The 23,346-nt window shown below is 36.8% G+C and overlaps 1 protein-coding gene across 2 annotated transcripts in view; it reads left to right on the forward strand.

Moving 5' to 3' along the window:
- The first annotated feature begins 652 nt into the window (after positions 1-652).
- Positions 653-23,346, forward strand: part of GMCL1 (germ cell-less 1, spermatogenesis associated) — a 47,441-nt gene continuing 24,747 nt past the window's right edge. For both annotated transcript variants that reach the window (XM_082852089.1, XM_082852090.1), the window contains exons 1-9: positions 653-1,054; positions 6,041-6,164; positions 7,967-8,063; positions 9,162-9,259; positions 11,606-11,718; positions 12,682-12,747; positions 14,813-14,897; positions 16,658-16,748; positions 19,601-19,738. In XM_082852089.1, coding sequence (XP_082708215.1) covers positions 795-1,054; positions 6,041-6,164; positions 7,967-8,063; positions 9,162-9,259; positions 11,606-11,718; positions 12,682-12,747; positions 14,813-14,897; positions 16,658-16,748; positions 19,601-19,738 — 1,072 coding nt within the window. In that variant the 5' untranslated portion in view covers positions 653-794. The remainder of the gene's footprint in view (positions 1,055-6,040; positions 6,165-7,966; positions 8,064-9,161; positions 9,260-11,605; positions 11,719-12,681; positions 12,748-14,812; positions 14,898-16,657; positions 16,749-19,600; positions 19,739-23,346) is intronic.

Here is a 23,346-nt window from a genome sequence, read left to right on the forward strand (position 1 = left end):
CAGTCCCGGTTCAGACCCTATTCAGACATCCCACTGCCGCTGGGAGGGAAGGAAAAGAGAGCGTGGAACGGTTGCCATAATCAGTTAAGGGCAGCGAAGAGGTGCTGCTTAAGAAACCCGAGGGCCTAGCAAAGTTCCACATTCTAGGTCCTCCTCTGTTGGAAAGCCTGCGCAGGGCGTGACCCTAGCACATGGTGAACTCCTCCAAAGATGACCCCAAACAGCAATGTCTTTTTTGCCCCTTGCCTAACACAGGGCCTGGTAGACATCTGGAGCTTAAGGAACCTTCGCAGAAAGAACAAACGAGGTGGAATTGCCGGTCTTGCTAACACAAAGGGATGTATAAAGCAATTCTAAAAGCTAGCCCGGCCCCCAATTCAGGATTGCAGGTGGGCCTAGCTGACCTCACGGCAGAAAGCGCCAATGTGGCCACGCACGGCCGCGCTCCCGCCCTCATCCCATTCTGCGCAGGCTCCATCCGTGACGTACACGCACCTCCCCCCGCCCCTTCCGGAGGCTCGCCGTGCGCATGCGCTCTACGGCCCGCGCTTTATTGCGAAAGTCTGGGGGCAAGGTCCTGAGGTCCGCGCGCGCTGCGCGGCGAGACGCGGTGGGCGTGGCGGAGGATGGAGGCGGTAGCGTCCAACGCAACGGTCGGGGTTGCGCGTGAGAAGGTGGCGGTGTAGGCACTCGCGCTACGTGGAGGCCGGCGGTGGTGGTCGGGCCATGGCGGGAGACCGTTTTCGTTGGACTCCCTGAGGTGCGCTCCCTGAAGTGTCGGCGAGCCGTGACCCATGGGCTCGTTGAGCAGCCGAGTGCTACGCCAGCCGGGGCGAGCCCGAGGCCAGCAGGAGCCGGGTTCTGGGGCTGGGGGCTCGGCCCGGAGGCTGGAGAGTGGAGGCGACGCGGCCGCCCACGGCTTCTGTTACTGTCCGGGCAGCCGTAAGCGCAAGCGGAGCGGAGAGGCCTTCTGCTCCTGTCACCCCGATTCCGAGACAGACGAGGATGAGGAGGAAGGGGACGAGCAGCAGCGACTCCTCAACACCCCTCGAAGGTACGTGGGGGGACGCGCCCGCACCTGTTGGGCGGCTGCCGCGGTCCGGGCTGGGGATGAGCCCGGTGCCCGGGGGGCTTCGGGGGCTGCGGCGCTCCCCAGCCTGTGACGAGCGGACGTGCCCTTGATGGGGTAGACCTGGGAGCCGGTCCGAGGCAGGGCGGATGGGGAGCACCTGGGGAGACGCTCGGTATTCTGGTTTGTAAACCACAGACGCCGCCAGGGTGGTGCTACAGCCCCAAGACGAGACTGAGAAACGCCAAGCTAGAGCTTGCGCCTCATTAAACCTTAGACAGGGCCGGCCGGCCGGCCCTTCGTAATACACCTTGGTCCTCTCTGAGCGGGTGGCAGTAGAGTAAGATGTTTTGCATCCGGCTGCCTTCTATGGGCCAAGACACGTAAATTTAGGCTCTGAAGTGGGCACGCCTGTTGTCGGTCCACAGTGGAAGGGAAATGATTACAAACAGGAGCTCTCGCTGTACAGGTGAAGTTTATCAGTACTGTGTACATTTGTTCCTCACTAGGAACAGAGTCTTTCAACGTCTCTCGTACTCGAAGTCGTTGACCGTGGATATATGTAAGGCAGCTTGCTTAACCTTTTCTAGAAGAGGTGAAAAACGGAATATTTACTTGTGAACTAAAATGTAGTTTATAAGTGGAATAAATTTTCACATAAAAAATCCGGTTGCTCCTCTTTTTTTAAAGGCCATCAGTGGGTCACATAGATGTAATAATTTTTTTAAACGAAACTTTGAAAGATTCTAAAATTTTAGGCTACACGTGTTACATATTTATTGTCAAATAAGAGTATCATAAACAATCTCTGTTAGTAGTTTGATTTATAAATCCCTTCATACAGTTTTATGTATGAATGTTTATATTTACAAAAATGGACCCCCACTTCCAAATTGTGCAGTTACCTTTTTGGAGAATTAGTATTTTAAGAGCTCAGATTCTGAGTTCTAGTCTGTACTTTGCACTTAATAGCCTTATTTCCTCATATGTAAAATGGAGATACTAATACTTGCCTTATAGGACTTGACAAATATTAGAAGGCATGCGACGCACAGTGCCAGGTATGGAAGCACTCAGTAAATGTTAGGACTCCTTGATGAATTGGCTCCCCTTATCTTTACAAAATGTAAAGACATTTACATTCCTGATACTATAGCCACTGCCACTTTCTTTTGATAAGTGTTTAAATGTTACATCTTTTCCCACTCTTTCCCTTTAAACCTGTGTCTTTAAGTATCTTGTAGACAGCATTTAGTGGGGTCTTGATTTTTTAAAAATCCAATAGGATAATCTCTGTCTTTTAATTAGTATTTAGACCACTTGCATTCAGTGTCACTATAGAAATATATATGTCAGGGGTCCATTTCAAAGAAATCACACAGTAATTTGAACAGGGAAAGTTTAATATAACCATTATTAGGAAGTAACAAGCGATTAACTACTAAAGGTAAGTTACTAAGGTAAAGAGATCTCTAAAAAATACAGGAATAGAGGACATAGGGAGCTATCACTACTTCTAGGACTGAGACAGAATACCCAAGGAAGGAACAAATTTGGGCTAGGACCACCTTTCCCAAGCTGAGATTCAGATGTTGGAGGAGTTGTGGCCCACTGGATGGTAATGGAGTTTGCTAAGATGTTGAAGCCTGAGACTGGCAAGCGAGAAACTGCCCGCTGGCGTGCCAACAAAACTAGCTTGGAGGCTGTCTGGTCCACGAAGCTGAAAATATTAACTGTCTAGACCTTTACAGAAAAAGTTTGCCAACCGCTGAACTACATGAGTGGAGTGGAATGGAAAGCTTCTAAAGCAAATTTTTGTTGGAAAATGCATGTCCGAGTCTAGTATGTGTTGTATCAGTACAAGATGCCTAGTTTATTCAGCTCAGCATGGATGAAGGGTGTAAGAAAATCTTGTATGTTGGCACTAATATGCTTCCTGAGGTTGTCTCATGTGCACTTCCACCTCAACTAACAACTCCATGAAAAGCCTTGGCCTCCAGGCCCACCTTCTCTACCTTATACCTTTTGTCAAGTGCGTGTTTTACTTTTATGTTAACAAGACTTAAAACTCAACTGTTCAGCAACCAGATCCTTAGTTTTTCGTTCATAGGTTGTCTCTAAACATTGAAATCTAGTAAACAGTTAGTTGTTGTTATAGCTATGTAAATATTGTTCACTGCAGAGTCAAGTAGTGTGCTGGGATTATAAATCGTACTTCTTGGGTCCAGTGTCACAACCCCTTGTTTTTCTCTTGGGAGAAATTTTCTAACCTCATAATTAAATGGATTTTTTTTTACATTCCATCATGTTGGACCCTATTTTCATTTGTAGCTTATTAGAACAATACTTTTTCGTATTACTTTTTTATTTTCTTAGACTTTCTGACTGCCTTCCCTCCCACCCCCGCCATTGACAAAATAATAATATTCCTTCATCATATCTTCAGATTTTTCTCTTTCCTAACACACTTGCATGGAGTCCTTCTTCTCTAAACCCAAGACCTCCCTCCTGGGTCCCTGCATCTTCTTGTTCCAATCTGGATCCATTGCTCTCTAGGTCTACATTTATCCTGGGACTTACTTTGACTCTGTCTCTAGGATCGGATCCACTGTTTTCTGTAGCCTGTATCTTTTTGTTTCTAAACTCATTTGAGGGAACTACATCCTCAAATATTTTCCTAAGAAAGGTGCAAAAGAAGGTAATTTGTGCTTATCTAGTTGTAAATTTAATCTCTCACTTTAGTCATCTTTTGACTGGGTGCAGAAATCTAAAATAACTTTTGATATCTTTGATGGTATTAATTCATTGTCTTCTAGCCTACCATACTGATGAGAAAATGTGATGCTGGTCTAATTCTCTTTTCTTTTTAGGTGACTTTTTTTCTCTCTGGAACTTTTGGAATTTTTTCTTTAGTGTTTTGGGATTTAACTAGAAGGTGCTTAACTGTAGGTCTTTTAATGGCCTTGGTAGTTGGTGGATCCTTACAATCTGGAGACTAGTTTGGGGAAACATTCTTCTGTAATTCTCTTTCTCCTGTTATCTTTGTTTTCTCTTTCTTGGACCCCTCTTAACTGGATTTTGGATTTCTTGGATTGTACCTCTTTTCTCTTTTCTTTTTTTCCTTTCTAGGTCTTTTTTGCTTTGTGTTCTGGGAAATTTCCTTAACTTTCCCTTTTGTTTTTTTGAATTTCAGCAACTGTGGTTTTGGTCCCAAAGATCTCTTTTTTATTTCCCCCTTGTTCTGAGTAATACTTTAGCTTAGCATCCTATTATTTTATAAATGTAGTAATCTTAACTCTCTAGATGTACTAGTTATAATTAGAGTGTTAGAGTTTTTTTTTTTAAGTTCTGTTTTCCCTGAATTATATGGTCCTCTGATGCCAATTTTTCTCTTTTTTAAAATAGTCTTTAATGCTGTTAATTTTCCTCATGTTGAGAGATCCTTGATTGTCTGCTTCAGAATGAGTCACTGGTGTGTGTGTGTGTGTGTGTGTGTGTGTGTGTGTGTGTGTGTGTGTGTGTGTGTGTGTGTGTGTGTGTCTTGAGTAAATAGATCTGTTTCTGCTGGGCCTCCTTTGTTTTAGAGCAGAGATTCGCAAGCCTTATTGGTTCACAGTGCCCTTAGTGTCTCAGTAATTTTTTTCATGGCACCTCTGGTCCTAAAGAAATATCTCATAGTTAGGTCCAAACAACTTAATAGCGTAGATTGCATGGTATCTGAAAGATGTTTCTGTGATTTCCTTTAATTTTGGAATATTCCACATGCATCCCTGAATTTGCTGTGGTGCTCTAGGTGCTTTGGCACACAGTTTGGGAACCATGATTTAGGGTGAATAGGTTGGGAGCTAACAGGCTACAGATTCCTCAAATGCCAGAATGAGGATTGCTTTGTCTGGGGCACCAGCACCTACACCAAAGTCTTAGATCTTCCTGATAGATTTGTTCTGTTTCTTTCTAGAAAAACCTTGGAATCTGTTTGTATAAGTTATCTGTACTCTGTGTTCATAGAGAGTGGGGGAGGCCATTAGGGGAACAAGTTTCCCCATTTTTTGCCTCACTCCTCACTTCTGCCTTCTGTTTCCCTTGAGACCTCATCCTCCCAGCCCCATCCCTACCCCCACGGTTCTGAAGGGCAGATGGGCTTCAACGTCCATCCTAGACCGTGATATCTTTTGGGCTGTGGTTGTCACTGCTCTTTTCCATTCCAGTTTATTTTCTAACTTCCAGATCCATGGAATTCTCTCATCATGTGATAAGCCCACCCTCACAAATCCAAGATGTTTACAAATATAATATATGATGCTGCTCTGGTTGAAGTTAGATGGGATGCCCAGAGTTCACACCTCGGCTCTCCCTGGTGGCCCCTAAGACACTCCTCCATTGAGCATAATTTTGAAAACCTTTGGTCTAAGGCTGCAAACCATTTGTCCAATATGGGGAAAAAGACATTTTAAGGAGTTTAAGAATAGTTCGATACTAAAATAAGATTAAATTATTTTTAAAATTACTTGTGTAGGGTGAAATTTTTATTCTTGTTCTTCATTTTGTAATTGCATAGCAGTATTATTGCAACTGTATTACATCATCCATAGTGCTGGTTACTAAATAAGGAAATACGCAAAAATCACCATGCTGACTTTTCTTTATTGAATAGGTAATTCTCTTAGTTCAAAAATCAGAAATTGCAAAAAGCTGTATAGTGAAAGGTCTCTCTTCCACGCTGCCCCCATCTATCCACTATTCCCCCTCTTGGGAATAGAGTACCCCACAGGTAACCACTATTATTAGTTTCTTATGTACCCTTTCATACATGAGCACGTTTGAATATATAATATTCCTCTATCTTTTTATACAGTGGACAGATTGGTTCTATTTAATAGAAATTGAGCAAAAGGAGTATTTTGAGTTACATGCAAAATCAGTAAAACATTCAGTTTTACATATATGTAACGTTTGCATTTCTTTTAACAGGAAAAAATTGAAGAGTACATCCAAATATATTTATCAAACATTATTTTTAAATGGTGAAAACAGTGACATTAAGATTTGTGCTCTAGGAGAAGAGTGGAGCTTACACAAAATATATTTATGTCAAGTAAGTATTTTATTTTTCTATATATTTGAGTAACCAAGGTAGTCACTTAAAACAACTCACACTCTTATAAGTCTTGTTCTTTCTCATTGCATTTCACAGTAATCTTTTGCATGAACATTTGTTGTTTAAGTCCTGTCTGATGAAAAGTCTTGTTTTGTAAGAGATATGGTGAACATTTTTAGTGAAAACTTAGTTTGGTCTAGAAAACAGATTTTGAGTTTTCATTGTCATACCAGCCTTTTTGTCATTACTCCAATAAGGTACTTATTTTGGTGCCTTCTGTTGACAAAAAGGGAAAAACCATTCAACGTTTAAGTTAGGATTGCTGAATTTGTTTATTTTGTATATGATTATTTCAGTTGGATAAATTCAGCTGAAATGTTGCTTTGTAGTTAAGACTGAATGTAAATGGAAAGTTCTTGGCACTTACTCTTCCCTCTCTCCTGGAAAATGCCAAAACCAAAACCAAAAAAAGTATATGGACTAAGTCATTTAGCTGATATTCCTGTTTGATTTCTGTGAAAATATTATTATCAGCCACCCCATTTTAAAGATTCAAGACTTTCAAAATAAAAGAAAACGTTGTTCTAATGGCTCAAATATTTTAATCATTTATTCCTTCATCAAATCTGTTTTCAAGTCATTGGTCTAGGCAGTGGGAATAGAACAGTGAACAATTCACTTTTTATCCTATGGAGCTTATATTTTCCCTCTCCTCTTCACGATATGACAGTAATTACTGGTAAGACGGTATAGTATAAGATTTTTCAGTAGAAGCATTTGAAAGGAATTTTTTCTCTTACACTTTAATCATGTTTTTTATTTAATTTTTTTGAACAAGTTTACTTTGGCTTGCATTATATACCCCAGAGACTATATCAGAATACTGGTCTTAACTTGAGGACATGGTCCATATCTTTCTTTTTGATCTCTGAAAGCAGTTTTGTGAATTCAAGGGTGAAAATGCCTCTGTTAAGGCTTTCCCTCTCAAGAGAAACTGGATTGATCATAGTGCAAGACACATGCTAAATTATAAGTCCCCTGAGGACAGAAACGTCTGTTTTGTTTTCTGCTATATTCACAGTGCCTTGAACTACATACTCAGTAAATTTTTAAAAATTAGTAGTTAGTATTTGATCCGTTCCAAAGTATTTCTAGTTATGGGAGGTGCTACCTAGAAGGTAACTAAAGACTTCATCCATTCTGGTGTCTTTCCAATAATTCAGATTCATTCTGGAATTTTTTTTATAAGCTAAAGCTAAACTTTGGATTTTCCCTAATTCCTTGGGGATCATCCTATTAGTGTTGACTTGGGACTGGTCTGGACCCTTTATAGCCACTGAGATAGAGTAAGGACTCAACAGCTTTTAGTTTTCTCTCTTCCTCAGTACATTATTTTGTATCCACGTTGTGTGTTGTTATATGTTTATGAGAGATACTTAAATATATGATATAATTTCTAAGCTTGAATTTAGAATGCTATTGAAAAGGAAAACATATTCATGTAATATACTCAGAAATTGTTCAACTAAGTAAAAAGCTTAGTTGGTTCAAATAGTAACATAGGAAGTCAGTTCAGATAGTAATACGAGAATTTAGTTTGGTTTTCAATAATTAAAGTATTTGATAAGCCTAATGAGTGTCCTTATCTTAATTTCTTTTCTCCTATCTGGCAGTTTGTTTTCTCTTGAAATAATATGATGCGTTAGTTTTGATAGAATAGTTGCTTAGAGTTAGAAATGGGAAAATAATTTGGAAGACAAAGTACTGCATAAGTGTGTTTTTTGTTTTTGTTTTTTAAGTCTGGCTACTTTTCTAGTATGTTCAGTGGTTCATGGAAGGAGTCCAGCATGAATATTATTGAACTGGAGATTCCAGACCAGAATATTGATATAGAAGGTAACCGCCACCATGATTACTATTATGCAAAAATCATAAAAACATAAACTTTGTATTCTTTTCACAGAAAATAAATATTTTCTTCTAACTTTGTTGGCTAGAGAAAAGTTCCATTTAACACCCTAAGGTGACAACTTTATATTAATTTACTCCAGAGTTTATCAGTTCTGTTCTAGTATCTTTAATCTATTTAGTCATGTCAGCCTTATCAATCTGTTTACTTCATGTTTGTAAATATATCTGCCTGGGATATAGAGGATGTAGAGTGAAGGAAGGAGAAGTATGACCAATAAACAATAAGCCAATAAATATTATTCATTGATTATTCCCTATATATGAAGACCTTTTCTGGGAATAAGTATATGAATCATGTAGTCAGTATTGTTTTAGAGCTGTAAGGACCTTAGATGAGGAAGCTGAGGTCCAGAGGATTTAAGAGACTTACTTTAGGTCTCAGAGCGGTTTAGTGAGCCTACATCAGACCGTAGGTCTCCTAACGCCTGTCCTAGTGCTCCTGCTCCTGTCTTTGATAGCTGAAGTGGAAGTACCCAGCACTCACCTCATAGGCAAACAGAAAGGAACATTTATAAAGCAAACCATGTAGGACATGCATGAGAATGGCAGTAGAGAAAAGGGTGGACAGACTTAAATAGCTGTGGCAGCTGGGTGAGAGTGTGGCATGCATAGGACCAGGAGCTTTTCCACACTCCCCAGTGGTAAAGCACTGAAAGCACCAGGGTTAAGATTATCATTGGGTCTGTGTAGTTGTACTTAATGATTGGTTTACTCAGGGATATCTTTATAAAACTTTTTCCAAGGGTGTCTTAATTCTGACCACTAACTAATGTCAAGATTAGATGTAGAAAAATCCAGCATGATTTGGTAGAACAGATGGAAATGTATAACATTGTTATTAAATTAGCACCATCAATCCATAACCATTACTAATAGTTAAATTAATGATACTAATCTTATCCTTTTCTGTACCTACTAGATTTAGACATATGTCTTAGTGTATAAAGACTGTCATTGTTATTTTTGTAATACTCTTACAGCTATAACTGTTATTTCATTCTACCTGTGTACTTTTGCTTTAAGCACTGCAGGTGGCATTTGGGTCATTGTATCGAGATGATGTCTTAATAAAGCCCAGTCGAGTTATTGCCATTTTGGCAGCAGCTAGTATGCTGCAGTTGGTAAGTATGCATAGTACTGAAAAAAAGGATCACACTTGTATTTTTGTTTCAAGGTATCTGTTCCAAAAACCATAATAAAACTTAGCTTTTTTATAACTTTTAAATGAAATGTATAAATATTCCATTCATGATAAGTCATTTAAAATGTTTAGTGAAAAGCAGTTTATTACAAATGAGACGGTCTCGATGCCTATGTAAAATGAAGGCAAGCTATTTCTGTGTGGATATCTTAGAATGACTATAATGTGGAAGGAAGGTACTTGTCTTAAATCCATTTACAGATTTCTGTTCGTTAATAACTTATCTTGACTGTTTTAAGCAGGTGGCTTATTACTAATTCATATAGTTCATGGGTTTGGGAAACATTGAGTGCTTACTATGTAAATGTTTTCTTAATTAGGAAATAATTGTGTGTAAACCACCTAAATGTATATAATCTATTGGTAGAATGACAGATTTGTTCATTCATCGGAAGTGTATTGAGCAGTGTGTCAAGCTAGGCATAGAGATACAAAGGTAAATAAAGATATAATCCCCACCTTTAAGAAGCTCACAATATAATGAGTGTGTAGAGTGGGGGAGGGAGGGTTGATATACAGACTCAAAGGTAAAGTAAGAGCTGTCCAATATTATAGATGTGATGGTAAACTTTCTGTAGGATTTAGTGGATGCACAAAGTGGTTGGTTTAACCTGTTGGTGTCAAAGAAAGAAGTTGTGTTTGAGGTTGAGCCTTAAAAACTGAAAATGTATTTATCTTGTGAAGTAAGAAGAGAGGGGAAGAAAGAACATTTCAGACAGAAAACTAAGACCTAGAAATATGAAACAATGGAGGATTAGAGAATCTGAGTGGAACATAGATCTAGCACAGAATATAAGAAGGGTTCGAGAGAGGGAGGCAGAGACCAGATCACGAAAGCCCCTCAATCAATACCTTTTAAGAAGTTGAGACTTTACATATAAGTACTTCTGGAAAGTTTTAATCAGGGGAAAGACAAAGTTATATTTCAGAATGCTTTGGGAACAGTGTGAAGGATGAACTGAAGGAAGGATGAGTATAAAACCTATTACATTCCCACCAACAGCTGATTCACTTTGATGTACACTTGAAACTAACACAACATTGTAAATCAACTATACTCCAATAAAAATTATAAAATAAATAAATAAATTAGAAAAATAATGATGAGAAAAAAACTCAAGGTATATTAACATTAAAAATTTGTTGCCACATCTAGGAGAATTATACTAGATATATTAAAATTACTGTACATTCCATTAAATATGAAGAAAATGAAAAAAAACCTATTGCAGTAATCCACGGGAGGGTCTAAATGAGGGTAGTAGCAAAAAGCATGGAGAGGAAAACTGGTTACTGGAGAGGTTAAGCAGGGATAATCTACTGGACTTGGTGACAGATGAGATATTAAAAGGAAAGGGAAGGAGTCTAGAATGGCTTCCAGGTAAGTGTAAAATCACAGTGGAGTCAACGTTTTATTTTGATCATTTTAAAAAGTTGTTTCTTTTTATGTGACTTTTGTATACTGATTTATTTTAAGTATTAGTTAATAGCTTGCTAAATATCCTTGGCTGAGGTAATTTGATTTTTTATAAGTGTTTTGATCCTTTCAATACTTATTTCCAATAATTATACTTTATTTTTTAACTTTTAATCCTTTTTTGGTTTCGTTCTTAACTCACTTTCTGCATTATCTTTATGATTTAACTACTTAACAATAATACACTTGCATGATGAATATATCTCAGAAATTTGAGTAAAAAATGATGGGGTCCTTTCCATATATTAAATAAAGTTAGCTATTTGAAATCTTCCATATAAACATTTTAGATTAAAAATTCATTGTAAGTTTTAAACAATAATATATTTGTTTTAGGTGTATTTCTTAGGTATTGATAGGTGTTTTAAACTAATAAAAACTTTCTGATGATTCATATTGTTTACTTACCTAGTCCATCACCTGGTCATCTGACTATATAAAGAGGTCTTAGTTTTAAAAGAACAGGCAAAACAGACAGAATGCTGCTTAAATTTGCAAAGGTCCCAGAGAGGGGAAGGACAGAAAAGAGAGAATAGCAATATTCACCTCTGTCTTACTGCTTTTACTTCCTCCTTTCCATTTTCACTTCCAAGTATTTAGTTTAATACTTGCTGGATTTTTTTAGGTATTTTTACTGGACTTATAAAAAGACTTAGGTTTGCTGCACTTATGAGTTTTCTTTCTTTCTTCCTTTTTTTTTTTTTAACTTTTTAATATGTAAAAGCACATATTCAGAGCTTATTTTTCCCATGTGAAATGGGCCTTTCCAGTGCTTATTTATATTTACAGGATGGTTTAATACAGCAGTGTGGTGAGACAATGAAGGAAACAGTTAATGTGAAAACCGTATGTGGCTATTACACATCAGCAGGGACCTATGGACTGGATTCTGTAAAGAAAAAGTGAGTTACCTTTCTTGTTTTTCCTTTTATCCTGCTTTAGGGAATTTGGCTGCTTTGGTTTCTTAAGAGAATGTATAGCTATAAAAAGAAAGAAAAAAAAGGGAGGATAGAATTTGTTATAAAAGGTCTGTTTTTACATTTGGACTATTTAGTAAATTCCTCAAAAGTGTGGTCTTTGTGATTGTGGGTGGATTATACATGCTTATAAAAACTATGGCCACTCTTTACAGCACATCTCTATTAAATTTTTTTAAGCAGTAGGCATAAGAGTCATTACAGTCGTCCCTCACTATCCGCAGGGGATTGGTTCCAGGACCTGGGTGGATACCAAAATCTGCGGATGCTCAAGTCCCTTATTTAATGGTGTAGTATTTGCAAATAACCATCCTCCTGTATACTTTAAATCATCTCTGGATTACTTATAAATACCTAATACAATGTGAATGCTATGTAAATAGTTACAAATACAACGTAAATGCTTTGTAGATAGTTGCTGGCTTGCGGCATATTTAAGTTTTGCTTTTTGGAACATTCTGGAATTATTTTTTTTTTCTCCAATATTTCCAATTCTCGGTTGGTTGAATCCATGGATACAGAACCCGCGGATACCGAGGGCTGACTGTATATCAGTGCAACTACTGGCAATGTTTTTAATTCTTGAGAATTGCAGTACCCATTTTCAAATTATAAAGAAGGTAATAGAAGTATGTAAACCCCTTCATAAACCATTTAACACAAACTTGAAAATGAGGTTTTCTTAATTAGAAATGCTCTTTTTAATATAAAGGGAATATTCCCTTACTAACTGCTGACAAAAACAATACTAACTTTCCAATTGTTAAATTTAAAAATTTGCGCATGTCCTAGAAAGATTAATATTCTTTTTAAATTTTAACTGTAAGTACTACTTAATAAATCATAGATACATGATATATAATGTAATAATTCCATGTTTAATTTCAGGTGCCTTGAATGGCTTCTAAACAATCTGATGACTCACCAGAATGTTGAACTTTTTAAAGAACTCAGGTACTTGAATTTTAAATAACTTTATTATCATTTGTTAAAGTATGCAAGACATTTTTGTATAAAGTAAAAATATATTGCTTATGAAAAAGTGAACAATTTAATGAAAGGTATCTTGACTACATCATGAATTGAAAAAATGCTACACAAATTTCTTTTCTTTTTTGTAAATGATACAATGTGTATTATGAATACTCCTTTAACCAATTTTAATGTAAAAATTCATTGCTGCTATAAAACTATAGAAAAAGGGTTACCTCACTTTTGCTGGGCTCTTAGAGAATCTAAAAGTTTATTTTAAAAACCATCTTTTCCCATTGAGAAATTACATTTGAGGAAATTGCTTTAAACTTTTTGCTAAGCTTAGTGAAATTAAATTCACAATTAAGTTGGTCTTTTGAATTAAGTTTGCTTATTATTCCTTCTTTCAACAAATAATTTCTGAATGTCTACTGTGTGTAAAGGTACTATGTTAAGGGCTGTGAAGGAGGCAGAGGTGATTATGTCATTGAGGTCTCTGCCCTCTAGGAGCTTATTTGTAATAATGGAGATGACTTATCTGCCCTGGGTCTGAGAAATTCAGAGTGGGAATGAACTTTTAAAGGCCAGTAGACTATGCAGTCACTTTCAGGCTTGCAGTTCCTTGACAGTGATGCTTCTGAGACAAGGGTACAGATGTCCCTAGGAATGTGTGGCATTCTGATGGAAATATGCAAAACCAAAGCCTTAACATTGCATAGCTTACTGGGATGTCAATTTTAATGATTTTTGGGGGGAGGTGTGGGGAGGAGTAGGAGAGAAGTAAACACTTTTATGTTTAAGTACATTGTGGAATAGAGAGAATTAAGTTTCTTTGGATTTACAAGATGAAATACAAAAATTAATAGAAATGTTATTCTTATGGCTAGCCTACTCCTGGATTCCTGGGTCCTTTCCTTTCCTCTGCCCTTAAGAGGTACTTTGGTAGAAAAGTTTGAGAAGCATTATTCTACCAAAAAATCATCACCTAATGATATCAAGGCGTAAACAAAGCTCTGCAGTATGTTTGGTTTAAAAGTCATTAGGGGACTTCCCTGGTGCTGCAGTGGTTGGGAGACCGCCTGCCAATGCAGGGGACGCGGCTTCGAGCCCTGGTCCGGGAAGATCCCACATGCCGCAGAGTGGCTAGGCCTGTGTGCCACAACTACTGAGCCTGCGCTCTGGAGCCCATGAGCCACAACTGCTGGGCCCGTGTGCCACAACTACTGAAGCCTGCGTGCCTGGAGCCCGTGCTCTGCAACAAGAGAAGCCACCACAATGAGAAGCCCGTGAGCTGCAACTAGAGAAAGCCCACGCACAGCAACAAAGACCCAAAGCAGCCAAAAATAAATAAATAAATATATTAAAAAAAAAAAAAAAGTCATTAGAAACACTTTTTCTCTTTTATAATTTCTCGTTGAGTTTTTTCAAAAGAAAGATAAATCATAGTGGTCATCTTAAAGCCCCAGATGCTCTTCTGGCTTTTTGTGGCTTAAAGGAAGGAAAGAAAAAGGAAAAAAGAAAAGAAAACAGCTAGTGATATTATTTCCATTCTAAATTTAAACTAACACATATTTCTTGATTTTAATCTCCTTAACAGTAATAAAAACATGTTTTATGACTAAGCAATTCTCTTAAGCCTAGAGGTGAAAGATAGACTTTGAAGATATATCTCTTTCAGTGAATTTTGACAAGTGTCTTTTTTTTTTTTTTTTAAATTGAATGAGGGGGAAAGAAAAAAGAGGAAGGCTGCCACTTTATCAGAGCATACTAAAACTTATCTTACTGGGACCTTGCTTTAACTTGATTAATTAGCACAGCAAAGCTCTTTGTTTCCTTGTCAGTGCAAGAAAAGACCTTTCACAGCATACTGTCTGAATTAAAAGTATCCTTATGTTCGGATAGATTCTTTGTCTTGGGCAAAAAGACTGATGTAATTTTTAATTCCACAGTCTCTTTTGATAAAAAAGACTTAAAGTTTTCAGTTCCACCAGGGTCTTTTAGCTTGTGCATGAAGAGAGGCTCACTACTTCTATTTTATCTTTTCTAGTATAAATGTCATGAAACAACTCATTGGTTCATCTAACTTATTTGTGATGCAAGTGGAGATGGATGTATACACAGCCCTTAAAAAGGTATTGCCATAATATGATGTGTGTAAAGATATCCCCACTGCATTGCTTATAATATTGAAAAGCTGGAAACAGCTAGTGTCCAGTGGTAAGGGAATGGTTATAAATGTGAGAAAAGGAAATATGCCAAAATGTTAAGAAGTCTTTGTGTTTAGGGAGTTGATATCATGATTGATTTCAGTGGTATTCTTTATAGTTTCCTCTCCTAAGAATACATTTCTGTTTTTTCCCAGATTTTTTTCAACAGTTAACATGTTATTTACATAATCAGAAATGTTAAATGTTTTATATGTTTTTCAGAAATGTTTGCAAAATTGAGCTTTAGTTGAATTAATAACTTTATGATGAAGTTTTCACATGTTTTTCTAGAGAATGTTGAAATTCTTTTAAAGGTCTTTTGTACTTCAGGCATATATTTCAGTTCATCCTTTTGAAAGGTTTCAACATTTTTAATATAATTTTGTTTTCACAACGTCTCTGAAGAGACAAATTGGCTATTACTCTTGATCTGTAGATGGTAAAACTTAGAACTCTTACAATTATTAAGTGGCAGGCTTGAGGCAGAACCCAGGCCTGTGAATTCTAGTCCATTGCTTTTCCCACTGCATAATTTTGCCTTTAGCCTTTGTCCCTAGCTAACATGGGACAAAAATGTAGTTGAGTGGCTTCCCTGGTGGCGCATGTGGAAGATCCCACATGCCGCAGAGTGGCTGGGCCTGTGAGCCATGGACGCTGAGCCTGCACGTCCGGAACCTGTGTTCCTCAGCGGGAGAGGCCACAGCAGTGAGAGGCCCGCGTACCGCCAAAAAAAAAAAAAAATGTAGTTGAGTCTACACTCACAGTGTAGTTGAGTCTATACTAACGCGGCCGTGAAATCTGGGAATAGTCACCTTCTAGGTTATATCATTGGGATTGTTTGTCTTATGATAGAGATGAGACTCTATTACTATTTTTCCTCAGGGAAGTTTAATAACTGTGTTAACCAGTCATTAAAGGAGGGTAGAGAGTCCATTTCTATCTCTGAGCCACTGGTAGTATTCATTCTTTCCCATAATTATTGATGAATGCTTACTATGTGCCAGGCACTGCTCTAAGTATGTTACACATATTAATTCTTTTAATGTCCTGTGACATTGACATATTATCATGCTCATCTTACAAATGAAGAAATTAAGGCCCAGATTACAGAATGATGTAATTTCCCTAGCTATTAAATGACAGGGCTAGGATTTAAAAAACAGTAATGCTCTTCATTACTCTGCATACTGTCTCTCAACAGCAATTAAGACATAAGAAACTCCTTTTTCCCATATTTAATTTCTTTCTTTTATAATCTCACATAGTATGTAGTGAAACTGAATTAATTGGTGAGTAGAATAAATTAGTATATTTTATATATATATAGTATATTATAATATACATAATAGTGTGTGTATATTATATATATATACACACACACACACACATAGAACATTTACCTTTTTAATACTATAATTACAGTGTGTTTGAGACCATAAGTACTTTTCAGGGATTAGCTTATTCCTTATCATATACTCATCTAGTTTTTATCTTTGGACCATGATTAATGCCATGATGAATTTAAGAATTCTGAGCATATCCTGTGATAGTTCTACTTCTTTCGATTGCTTGTAAAATGGAAATTAAATTTTTTAGCTATTATGTTTTAAGGAAGCAGTTTGAAAATGTAAAATCATAAACTAAATGAAGTCTTGTAATTTTTTTAATTTATTTTTTTAACCTAGTGGATGTTCCTTCAACTTGTGCCTTCTTGGAATGGATCTTTAAAACAGCTTTTGACTGAAACAGATGTCTGGTTTTCTAACAGGAGAAAAGGTATGCCTGAAATTTTTATTGAGAACTTGTCTTTTTTGTTTTAAATTGAAATTTAATTAAAATCAGGCCCTGATAAACCTAGGGGATTTTAGAGCTGGAGAGGACCTTAGCAATGATCTAATTCAACTCCGCATTTACACTGAGAAAATTGAGACTGGATAAAACAGACATAGAAAAAACAAAATTTTAATGGCCCTCAGATGCAAAGAAGTGGATAAAAATCGTAATCCTTAGCTCACGATTTTCATAGTTTACTGTCATTTTTGGTCCATGCACGGCCACCTTTTTCATTTTTTTAAATAATGTATTGAACCTCAGTGAACTAATCTTCAAGTACTAGAACATTAGTAACTTCAGTCTGCTCATGTGCTTCTTTCCTATTGTGCCCCTCTGAATTTGCTTTTAAAAAATGTTTAATGTTATGGCATTTTGCACTTCGTAACATGAATGCGTTACATAGTGATGTGCTGGTAAGCTGCCTCTCTGAAAAAATAATCACTTATTTGTAGCATTTTTTAAAATTTTCATGATACAAATTCTCCCAGCATGGCTAATTTCAGGCTACTAATGTGACACCGCTGAATGTGGAGTTAGGAAGAAATGCATACCGTCAGCTCCTGTGAGCCAGCACAAGCCAGATCCAGCACACCACTGGACAGTATATCATCCTGTTTTTTTGTTATTGAACTATTTCATATTGTGGTATTGATTTTCATTTCCTTGAAAACTAAGGAGACTGAACACCTGTTTGTGTGTTTATTGGCCGTATGTTTCTTCTTCTGTGAAATGTCTGTTCAGGTTTATTTCCTATTTTAATATTGTATTTGTCTTTTCTTACTGATTTGTCGGCATTCTTTATATATTCTTGATTCTTTGTCATAAGTGTGTGTTGCATTTATCTTTCAGTTTGTAGTGTTTTTTTTACTTTTCTGAAGGTGTCTTTTGATGAATAGAGGTTCTTATATTAAAATTTAGTGCTCTTTTTGTCTTGTTTAAATAAATTTTGGGAATTATTTTATGTAGTGAGATTGACTAGCTAATTATTTTTCCTTCAAGCTCATGAACCAAAAATGTGTAAGTGACCATATCAATAAAATCTAACTTGATTTGCTTGAAGAACAAAATGCTAAACTTCTATCTTAAATTACACTTTAGAGCTACATTATGGCATTTAAAGAGGGATTTGAGAAATTATAAAGGAAAAAAGTAGAGGAGAAAATTTAACTTAAAAAACAGAGATAAAAGCTGAAAAAGGTAAGGACCGTGGAGAAGCTAAAAAGGCAAAGGGGGTCTTCCCTGGTGGTCTAGTGGGTAAGACTCCATGCTCCCAGTGCAGGGGGGGCCTGGGTTAGATCCCTGGTCGGGGAACTAGATCCCGCATGCACGCCACAGTGAAGATCCCACATGCCGCAACTAAGACCCAGCAAAGCCAAAATAAATAAATAAATATTTGTGGGGGTGGGGAGCAAAGGGACTCAATGGAAACAATAGATGTTAGGTAAATGTTGACATAAATTTATGCTCATTTGAGCTCCAGTTGGATTAACTGCAGCAGTCCATCAAGAGAGAAATTATTCTGTAGCCTAAGTGCAGAAACTAGAATAAGAAGCTGTGGTCCCCTTCTGGTTTTCCCACTCCAGGCTCTCCATCCCAGCCTCAGTAGTGTAAAAGTATACATTTTAAGATAACTTTTCAGGGAAACATTTATTGCATAAGGCAAAATGTATGTCTGATGCCCTTGTTTTTCAGTGAGGACTTTATAAGTTGTTTATCAGTGAGGACTTTATAGGTTTATTTCATACAGTTTTTAAATTATAAAAGTGATGAATACTCAGGAAATAAGACCAAAAAAATCACTCATGGTCCCCTCACCCACTATATTTTAGTATATTTCTCTTAGGTTTTCTTAATTATTTGGCTTTGCAGATATATATGGGTCAGGACCATCAGAACAATAGAAATTTTTCTGCACAATTATATGTAGGGATTGCTTCTTTTATTTACTATCCTTAACAGCAGCAAGGCTGAGTACACTGCCATAGGTATACCTTGTAATAGAGAACAGGCTAGGGATTATGTACAAGTCTCTGCTTGATAGCAGTAACTCCAGATCTTTCCTTCCCACTCATGAAAGCATATTAGAATGCAACTGAGAGTATTTTTAGAAATAACCTTAAATTATCCCTATAAGAAAAAATTGATAAACTTGAATTATTTTAACAATAAATACTACCCTTGTGTTGCAAATCCATGGCTACAATGTCTTTGTATCTTATTTTGTATTTTAATAGAGAATTAATATGTTAACTAGTATTCATCACATGTAACTAAAGCATAAATTAGAAAGATCCCAAGAAATGTTCCATGTCCTGTGTATCTTGTGAAGACCCTTGAGTGAGGCATCTGGGCTCTAGAGTTCCACTGAAGTGGTGGGATTCTGGAAAGATACCTGAACCCTAACCACCATTCTCAAGCCTTCTTTTCCCACCTTGCTGCACTGTAAGCTCCAAATTCCAGAAAGGTGTCAATTGAATTCCCAGCCCAAGGGTCTAATTAGGACCAAAGTTAATTTCCTGGGGTTTTTTTCTAAATCTCCCCAAGTTTTTTATCCACACACCCAAAGTTTATAAAATCCTTGAAAACTTTGAAACTAGCTTATTTGTATTCTAGTAGACGTGTGTGTGTGTGTGTGTGTGTGTGTGTGTGTGTGTGTGTGTGTGTGTGTGTGTGTGTGTGTGTGTGTGTGTGTGTGTGTGTGTGTGTCCCTGCCCATAAAAACATGTAGGAATAAATAAATTGATTTGAAAAGAATGGCTATTTAATTTAATCTGTTTTTTTGTTTTCTTTTACAGATTTTGAAGGTATGACCTTCCTTGAAACTGAGCAAGGAAAACCATTTATGTCAGTATTCAGACATTTAAGGTTACAGTATATTATCAGTGATTTGGCCTCTGCGAGAATTATTGAACAAGACTCTCTAGTACCTTCAGGTAAGAACGTGATGAAATTATGATTTTAAGTAATATCTTTCTGATTATAATAGTAATATCATAGAAAAAAATAATGAGGAAAATAGAAATTATCCTTAATTCCAATAAGGTATACATTTTTATACCAAAGCAGAATCATACCATATAGATAATTTTCTGTGTCCACATTATATATTGTATTTTCCCATATCATTAAATACTCTTCAGAACATTTAAATGGCTATATAATATTCTATAATGTGTGTGTTCTTTAATTTGCTTAACCAGCACACTATTTTGGACTAGACTTTCAAAAGACTTTTGAAAAAAAAAATAAATTAATTAAATAAAATAAAAAAGACTTTTGAAGCACTATTTAGAGGTCAACTGCTTTTTCTATTAATACTCCTTAAATTTGTTATTTTCTGTTTTTTTTCTTATCCTAATTAAGACTTTATGTCAAAGTAAATGTAATATCTTTGCCAATTAAAATTTTGAAACAATTAACTGGTTTAGTTTTTTAAGTTAAGTATCTAGTGCTTGTGTAGGATTAAGTTTAGTACTATATTTGCGTTTAAGAAACAGAAAATAGAATTTGTTTGAAGATTGACTTGTAAATTTGTATAGATTTGTCTGAAAGTTGTAAGTTTTTTGACACCTCGGTTTTTAATATAGCTGTGTGTTTATAGATTTAAATTGTTAACTGAAATCTGTAATTTATTTACAAAAGTATTGAATGGAAAACAAACCCAGAGTTAACATTTCTGGTAGTTTTAAAATAATGCATTTTTTATAAAATCACTCTAGGCAGGTTTATAGACAGTGTTTTTTTTGGTTAATTTTGTATAAATCATTTGTATTATGTTTGTGTGGGTCGTGGGTCTGGGGTTTTTTTGTTGTTTGTTTGTTTTTTAAGCCACACTTTCTCTTGAAGGTTATGTTCCCTTATAGTATAGCAGTTCTGTAATAGTTTTAGTTTGTGTATACACCAGACCCTAGCAATGGTGTAATATTAGATGCCAAGGCCTATTACATACTCCCACTCTAATCATACTTGCTTTTAAGGCTCTCTAGAAATGAATTTTGAAAGAGGTTAAAAGATAAAGTCTGTTGTAAAGTAGTTTAATTTAGGCGTTTCTGTGACGCAAGTGGATAAGCTTTGTATTTTTGGAATGCAAATGGGTACAAGTATTTCTAGTCTGAAATATTTTATTTATTATAAAATTAAAAAGAATTTGTATCCTAAATTTCTGACCAGATTTCAGCCATTTTTTTTCCTGACCTAAAATTACAATAAAGGGCATTATTTTTTCATTTTAGAATATAAATGGACAAATAGTTTTTCCTATATATCCAAATAAAAGTTATCATTTCAAAAGCAGAGTCTAAATTAAAATTATATCCCATGCTGTTTGCGAGAGGGCAGAAAGTGGCCACATAGCTCACATTTTTAAGGTACATTGGTAAATGCTGTCAATAGCAATGTATCCTAGGTTTGAAATAAATGAAAATAATTTCAATTACTTAGCTAAAATTGACTGCTCATTTTTCAGAAATAGTGCCAAACACGTGTTAACATTATTCAAAGTTATGCATTCAGTAATCTGGGGAATTTTAATGCATACATTTTGATCATCTTTAGGTCAGAATTAAATTCAAATAGAAATTAAAATAGAAAAAATTAAATTTAAATTAAAATTTTAATAGAAATATGTTTAATTCCAAATTAAATCAGGATTTTGTATAGAAGCATTGTATTTTAGGATTTAACTGTGTCAAGCACAGTTGAATTCCATTATATCATGGAATTAGATTTACCTTAGGTCAGATCATTATGTGTGTTTCATTCCATGCTTTCATTGTCATACTTCCCTTCCCTTTGATACCTCTGACCTCTCTTGTTGCCATTCCTCCCTGACCTTTCTCTTATGTCTTCTCATGTCTTCCATCTCTTCTCTCCATTTATTTAGCTCTCCCAGAAGAGACTATTTTCCCTCTGTAGAGGACATTCTGTCTCTTAAGACACCCTGCTAATAAAGGGTTAGGAGGCCAGATAGTAATGGGCCAGCCCCCTCAGTGCCCTTTCCAAATCATTGTTGCATATGATCCAGCTCACCCTCTATTCTTTCTCTTCTGATCCCTAGGCATTCTTCCACATTCAGTTAAGACTTGGGCACTTAATTTCTGTCTGCCTCTCTACACCTGTTCAGTAACATAATGTGTCCATATTATCATTCCATTTAGTACCCTAACCTCCTAGTAATTTGACCTCAACTCCTGTAACATTTATCTTTGCTGATCGTTAAGCACTTGCCACCTATGAACCTTGTTGTAACCCAGAATTTCTCAGCATGAGAAATCCAGTAGTTTGCAAGCTGTAACCTTCTAGCATGTTCATAGCCTCATTCCTTTTACACTGTTGTTTGCTTTCCAGTCCGTTTTTTAAAAATAAATTTATTTATTTATTTATCTATTTATTTTTGGCTGAGTTGGGTCTTTGTTGCTGTGTGCGGGCTTTCTCTAGTTGCTGTAAGCGGGGGATACTCTTCGTTGCAGTGCTTGGGCTTCTCATTGCTGTGGCTTCTCTTGTAGAGCACAGGCTCTAGGCGCGTGGTCTTCAGTAGTTGTGTTGCGCAGGCTCTAGAGTGCAGGCTCAGTAGTTGTGGCGCACAGGCTTAGTTGCTCCGCTGCATGTGGGATCTTCCCAGACCAGGGCTCAAAGCCGTGTCCCCTGCGTTGGCAGGCGGATTCTTAACCACTACGCTACCAGGGAAACCCTCCAATCCGTTTTAAGCCCCCCATTTTCTGCCAGTCTTTCAAACCTCCTGCCTTTTCTTCCTTTCAGGCCTGGATTTCATGTTAGATCATCTGAACCACTCTCTTTCACAGTTGCTTTCAACTCTTTGTCCTTCTACTTTACAAAATTCTAAAACTACATTAAACCTTCTTTGTTTCTATACCCTCTACTCTGTGCTGAGTACTGCTCCAGAGCATTCTATAACTTTTGTATTGGTGCCACTGCAAACTCATATTTCAGTGCTAAGCCTTGACCTTGGGACTCCTTATATACTACTTTTACTTGGTCATTCCTCATTTTCATTTGCTTCAGCAATTATATATCAAACCTCTGCCACTCTGTTCAAGCTTCCTCTCCAGTAACCTTGCTGTCAGTATGGAGTATGGGAACTCTCCTTCTATTTTTTTATATAAATTCTCCTTTAAACTTTTATATAAATTTTATATAAAATTTTGCAAGGTTATCAGGCAAAAATTTGTTTAAATTCCTGGGCTTCCTCACCTGTCCTTCCTGTCTTGTCCCAGAGGTTGAGGTGCTCCCTCCCTGTTCAAGCCAACCTTCTACTGTGTTCATAATCCTATCACTTCCTGTTTATTATGGAATTTTGCACTGTCATTTAATAATCTGTATCTTCAACCCCCTCCTGTTCTCCCTCAGCTTATAAGTGTGGTCAAATCTCTTATTAAAAAACAAAACAAATGCCTCCCTCCCCCCCCCCCGCCCCCGGTCTTGACCCTGAGTCCGCTTCATGGTAACTGCTCTTGTCCTTATAATCACTTTCTTCAGAGTTGCTGTCTCTATCTCCTTACCTTTCAGTCATTCCTCAGCCCAT

The sequence above is a fragment of the Leucopleurus acutus genome (assembly GCF_964270905.1).
Source record: "Leucopleurus acutus genome assembly, chromosome: 12".
NCBI lineage: Eukaryota > Metazoa > Chordata > Mammalia > Artiodactyla > Delphinidae > Leucopleurus > Leucopleurus acutus.